The following is a 6883-nucleotide window of genomic DNA, read 5'->3' as shown; positions in this document are numbered from 1 at the left end:
TGCCTCAATAAACTCCTAATTTGCTGCTTATTAATAGTTAGATAGATGTTAAGTTTAGGTATGGGGTGGATTAAGGGATCTAAAATATGCTCATGCTTTATAAGTACTAATAAACAGCCCATAGGCTAGTAATACGCATTCTAATAAGCAACTAGTTAATAGTGAGAATTGGTGTCTAAACTAAAGTGCTACTGGTAAAATTGATGGCTTATTTTTGAGTGCTATGGCACCGTGGTTGAAGATTATCCAGGATGACCTCTGAATTATCACCATTGTACCCTTGATCAACAGCAGAAATCATGTGTAAGACACTCAGGACAGAAAACTAATAGTTGAGTGGCTATTCACATTATCTGCAGTAGTACAAAGTTTGTCACGGGAAGGGAACAGATTGAAACAGTGAGCACCTACAAGTTCAGCGGCATCAGATATTTTTATTATCTGATTGCAGATAATTCTCTAATAAAGAGTTGTGATCCATAAACCAAACCAATCGCAATATCTCCCCCCCATCTGGCTCTGAAAGTAAAACTGCATGTAGATTGTTCCTCTCTGTAAGTGTTTCATTGGCTCTCTCTCTCAAGTTTAATTAGACTGAGTGTTCATTTGGCAGATCCGTGGTTAGAAACATACAGAGGGGAACAATGAGATGCAAAAGCACTATGTGCGGACACATCCTCTCCAGTCCACCCAGAACAATAACATACAGACATCAACATTTACATTTCAGTTTGAGCTCTAGCTTCGTCCAAGTTGTCCAAACACAACAAAATAATTTACATACATACTCTTAAAGATAGAGAGACAAAAGCAGCCTGGTCAGAAACCCCATGAAACCAAAATGTGAAACTCAAAACGTAAAAAAAAAGGTGTTTTAGTTAATATCTGTAGTTTTGGACTCATCTATATGCTAGTCCATCCATCAATTTTCCATTTACATGATCCAAAGTGACTTACATTGCATTCATGACACACATTTAGGGACAGATTTACTAACAGCTCACACCAGTGCCAACTACTTTCAGGATTTACTAAAGACACGCGGTGAAACAGCGATAAAAAGTCATGGACAGTTATTCTTGCATCTGACCTTATTGCACATGCATTTGTAGGAGTTTCCCATTCAGATGCAAAATTTAGGGAAGGATCATACAAGGTGATTTACTAAGGTTTGCACCATTTAGTGGTCGACCGATATTGTTTTTTTTTTTTACAGCAGATGCCGATATCTTGGAAGGCAGGGTGGCCGATGGCCGATATAAAGCCGATATAATTATATTTATTTTAATTAATGTTTAAGAAATTTGAAATAATTTGAAAATGGATTAAAAAGTAAATGTGTTAAATAAACATACTTATACTTTAGATGACAAAGTATTTTTCACAAATAAATAAATATTTAATAAAAATATAATAAAAAAGGAAGTAAACACTGTAACCAACAGGGCACGCAGTATTCTGGGAAGTTTGTGTGCATTGGAAATCATATTTTTTTTCAAATAAAGCCAAGGTAACACTCATTTGACATACAGCACACAGTGGAAAAGACATGAATATGGCAGTGGGCAAATACATAAAGCGCAGCATAATTTGAAATTACGAGTTTAAAGTTTGTCAATCGCGCGTCTCAGTGAAGCTGAACTCTCCTACTGTCCGCGTTCAGACCGTCACGCAGAGAACACGCGATCATGCAGGTCACATGCACACTTCACAAGATCTCACAACTGGATCCGACTAATTTTGCAAGCTTTGTGAAATTAAATGTTCATTAGTCATTCAAAAATTTGTCTAAATGATATAAATGCGTATTTGCTGAATGCTGGCGGCAAACAAGAAAGTATTATAATGTTTGTCTTTCTATTACTAATAATATACAAGAGGGAGTATGTGAGCCGCTGTCAGCACCTTCAAAATAAAAGTCCCACCTCAAACGCATCGGTTAAACAGGAAAACTTATCGCCCGATGCCGATATTTAAAAAATGCCAAATATCGGCCGATATATCGGCCTTGGCGATATATCGGTCGACCACTAGTGCCATTATTTAACATCCAGAAAACACATGTCTTAACTCATTGCTCTTGGTAGATTGCATCGGTCACTAATGGAAGTGATCTGTCTCTGTGTTGTTTAATTTGCTCGCTGTCAGTAAACCAGCTGCAGAACTTTCTATCCCTCTTCATGGGATTTAGTAAATCTGGCCCTAAATCAGTTCTTTTCCCCCTGCGAATCACACCCATAACTGTTTGAGCTACAGGAAGGCAGCTAGAAGGCTTTCTCCAAACCGCTGGTCCTATGTAGGCTCTTTCCTATGAATGGCCAGTATCTACAGTATATACTAGTGCACTTGCTAAAAGTTGACCAAATTTACTAAGGACCATAAAAAGGGTGGATATTGGTCATAAAATACTAAAGTATGACTGCTTTTGGTACCAAAAACAAATGTATGAAAAATAAATTGCATGAAAAATCTGATTATTCAGTACTAAACAAATGTTATGTATTTCATTTCTTCTGTAATGAAACTGATCCTTCTCTGCATTTCTCCTGCAGACAGCTTGCTTCCTAATCTTGTTGTCTAATAAACCTGGCATTGTGCATTGCGACTATTGACAAATTGCTTTTTCCCTCTTCTGTAAGTTGCTTTGGGTAAAAACGTCTGCTAAATATGTAAACGAAAAAAATCTAATGAAATATAGCTCTGTCCGAGGGGCTCAGAGGAAAACGAACATGTGTTTTAACGTGTGTGTGAGCAGACGATCTTCGCAAGTCCAGCAGAAGCAGGTGTCAGTCTGCACAGTGCTTCACATCATACAGGAACACATCACTAGTGTTTCTGATGGGCTGCCCTCAAAATAAACGCTCTTTTACGGCAGGAAACACTCTCCAGCACAGCGACACAACAGAGCTCCTTCATCTCCCTCTCTTCCTGCATCATCGTAATGAGATGTCATCCGTGATCAGCCGGAAGCTTTATTAGCAGTGTTCGGAGGGGATATAATCCACATTGCGAGCGTCAGTAATCCCTGCGCTTCCGTGGACTAGCTGTTAATTGGGAATACCTGCTACATGATCAGGGCTCAGCTCTGATTCCAGCCAGCAGACGAGACTGACAATCCACCTGGAGAGACGCTCCGCTGGATGACAAAATATTAATCACTTAAAATGATATGTGCATTGCTGACATTTGAAGTGTAAGCGCGTGTGCGTCTGCTGATTGTGCCGTCACTCGACCCCTAAACGCTTCGTGCTAAGTGCAGTACTCGGTGTGTAATAAGGGCTAATGATATATCAGACATGGTGCAGAGAGGAAGGCAGCTCTCCGTGTCACTTACAGTATTTACTGTTTGTGCTAATACTGCCCTCTCTGATCATTTATTGATCGCGCTGCTCTCCACTGCTGATGTGCTCAGAAAAACACTCACCGCTGCAGTCAATACTGCTCATTCCCTGAATATATTTCAATTCATAGCACGATTCAATGTGAAATGGCATCTGTAGTGCATATGGTTTAAAACAGTTGTAATATTGGCCCAGCCACAATTTTATTTTATACACACACTACTTTTTATTAACTTTGGGGTCTGTGTGATTTTTTAAAATTGTTTTAGGCAACATCTACTTGATAAAAATACAGAAAAAAAGTCATATGGCAAAACATTTGGTAGCACTTTAGTATAGCGACTAATTCTCACTTTTAATTAATTGCTTATTAGCATGCCTATTATTATCAGAGTTGTTTATTAGTATTTATAAAGCACATATTCTGCATGAGCATGTTCTACATCTCTAATCATACCCAATGCCTAAACTTAACAACTACCTTACTAACTATTAATAAGCAGCAAATTAGGAGTTTATTGAGGCAAAAGTCATTTTTAATAGTGAGAATTGGACCTTAAAATAAAGTGAGACCAAACATTTTTTTTCAATTTAAAATAGCTGTTTTCTGTGTGAATATCTGTTAAATTGTAATTGATTTCTGTGATCAAAGCAGCATTTTCAGCATCATTACTCCAGTCTTCAGTGTCACATGATCTTCAGAAATCAGTATAATATGCTGATTTGCTGCTCAACAAACATTTCTGATTATTATCAATGTTGAAAACTGTTGTGCTGCACAATATGTTTATGGAAACTGAGATGCATTTTATTTTTCAGAATTCTTTGATAAATAGAAAGTTCAAAAGAATAGCATTTATTTGAAATAAAAAAATTTGTAACATTATAAATGCCTTTACTGTACAACTTGATGAATATATTGATCCTTTTGTCCCGGTTTCATAAGGACAGTCCACTATAAGACGAACAAGAGTGTGAGTTTTAGGAAATTATAGCTGCTTTAAATAACAGGGACAGTCCTGCTGCTGAGTAACCTGAGGTTAAGTCTCTTACACAAGGACACAATGATGATAGTCTGTGGTTTAACCTTTATAGCAGTCTAGACTTTTAACTACTAGACCACACCATCCCAAACAATAACACACACAGACACACGCACACACACACACACTCTCTCTCACACACACACACACACACGCACACATTCTCTCTCTCGCACACACACACACACACACACACACACACAGTGACTCACCGCATGGGTAACTGAGCACCTGGATGTCATCAATGGCAATGAAACCTCTTCTGCCATTTGTCACCTCTGCCTCGAATATGACCTGCACAGAGAAACAGGAAACAGGATGTGTTTTAGATAAGCTGTCACTCACTCACACGCTCAATCAAATAAATGAATAAATGAGTTTAAGTGTAACCATGAGTTTCTGCATGAATGTCATTCATTTCTATTAAAGAACATCTCTATTATTACACCACACCTCTGCTACTCTCCTTGTAAAAAAGAAGAGTGCATCATTATATGGAATGTTTTTTTAACTACTTGATAATATAATGTTAATTAAATAAAAGTCCATTTAAGTGTACTTAAACGTAACTTTCATGACAGTGCACTTTGTATTAATGTCAATTTAAAAGTTGTACTTTAAAGTACATTTTAAATCATGTTTGAATGATATTTTGTTTTGCACATATTTTGATGTGTTGACTAACATACTAAAGCACATCTTTGTATCATTTTAACTGTAGTGTGTTATTTGATACAAAAAATGACTTACAAGTTTCAGTGGAAATGACATTAAAATATATATTAGTTTACCAGTTTAGACTCAAAGTTTAGACAATGCTTGTCAGTTCATTCAGTAGTAACCATCTTTCATAGACAACAGAATTATGAAAGTACATATGAAGATGTACTGAAGTCCTATTTTACCCTCATAATTTAATTCGATAAATTCAATAAATATAATTTGCAAGTAAAATTTAATTTAGTTACAAATAACATGCAAATAAACATCAGAAAATTGTAAGTATTTCTTTAAGTATATTATCTCCATAATAAGTATGCTAAAGTGCACTTAATTTTCACACGTGTAACCTGACTCTGTTACACACCTCTGATATTAAACCAGCCATCTGTGAACTGCTCCTGGGCTGTTACAGTGCTATTACACTACACTGTTCAACGACGCCAACAGTAGTTTTTGTGACGCTCACGAGGGTCACGTTCAAACATCAGCCGTGAAACACACGAGTCTTTGTGTCCGAGGCTCTGGTTCGCCTGCGGTCATTACAGCGTCAGAGATCGTCTCTGTTTATATACAACTGAGCGCCAAATCTCATTTTGTTAATCTCGAAAGACAAAACAGATTTTCACAAACAGTTGCTCATTTCTGGGAGAAAAAGCTTTTCAGGCGAACACCCACGCGAGGACAGAAAAGGCGTAATTGAAAATCCTGTGACTGGCGGGGTCAGGTTTCTATTATTGAACTCAAAGCACGACTGAATAGAGTTGAATTTGCTCTGTATTCTGCCTCGAAGTCAAGGTCAGGCTTTTGTACGGTGCTTTCCTTTAATGTCGTGCCCTGGCGTCAATATATATATATATACATATATATATATATATATATATATATAATTATTATTTTTAAAAAAATGTGTTAAATGTAAAGTATTATTATTTTAAAATCAAATTTGTTAAATTGATACAAAGTGATAAAAATGAAAGACTTTTAGAAGTCTCTATTTTGAAAAAGTGCTATTCTTTTGAACTTTTTAGTCACGATAGAATCCCCCAAAGAAGGATCAGAGGTTCCAAAAAAAAAAAAAAAAACTCAGCACAACTGTTTTCAATGTTGACAATAAATCAGCATATTATACTAATTTCTGAAGATCATGTGACACTGAAGACTGGAGGAATGATGCTGAAAATTCAGGGTACAATATATTTACATAGAAAACAGCTGTTTAAAATGATACCTCACAATATGAGTTTTTTCTATATATTTGATCAAATTATTGCAGACTTGATGAACAGAAGAGACTTCTTTAAATGCATAAAACAATCTTACTGATCCCACACTTTTGAATGGAACTATATTATATGCATTTCCATGATATTTTAATATTTTACAAATTTTACAGGCTTGAAAATCCATATTTTATTCCCCATTCCTTGATATGTCCATGTTTTCCACTGCCGTGGGACCCTGCAGTGTGTGAGTGTGTGTGTGTGTGTGTGTGTGTGTGTGTGTGTGTGTGTGTGTGAGAGAGAGAGAGAGTGTGTGTGTGTGTTTGTGTGTGTGTGTGTGTGTGTGTGTGTGTGTGAGTATGTGTGTGTGTGTGTGTGTGTGTGTTTTGGAGCGGCTATCACAGAAGACGACTCAAAAACCCAACAGTGTCTCAGCTGAGGAAGCGGCTTTGGCAAGAGAGAAAATTGCTGAAATGAAAAGAGGAGAAAATAACATAGGATGAAAAAATGAGGTGAGAAAAAAAAAGAAAGAGACAGAGGGAGATATTCTGGGACT

The 6883-nt window shown here is 36.8% G+C and overlaps 1 protein-coding gene across 1 annotated transcript in view; it reads right to left on the bottom strand.

The window, feature by feature from the left end:
• LOC107554146 (receptor-type tyrosine-protein phosphatase kappa-like) overlaps positions 1–6883 on the bottom strand; it is a 170263-nt gene that overhangs the window by 76215 nt on the left and 87165 nt on the right. The window contains exons 5-6 of the mRNA XM_016236573.1: positions 4597–4678; positions 4241–4296 (exon numbers count right to left, since the gene is read on the bottom strand). Coding sequence (XP_016092059.1) covers positions 4241–4296; positions 4597–4678 — 138 coding nt within the window. The remainder of the gene's footprint in view (positions 1–4240; positions 4297–4596; positions 4679–6883) is intronic.

This window comes from Sinocyclocheilus grahami, unplaced genomic scaffold (genome assembly GCF_001515645.1).
Source record: "Sinocyclocheilus grahami isolate Dianchi unplaced genomic scaffold, SAMN03320097.WGS_v1.1 scaffold492.1, whole genome shotgun sequence".
NCBI lineage: Eukaryota > Metazoa > Chordata > Actinopteri > Cypriniformes > Cyprinidae > Sinocyclocheilus > Sinocyclocheilus grahami.
Note: the sequence above shows the minus strand (reverse complement) of the source record. Positions and strands in the feature narration are given on the sequence as shown.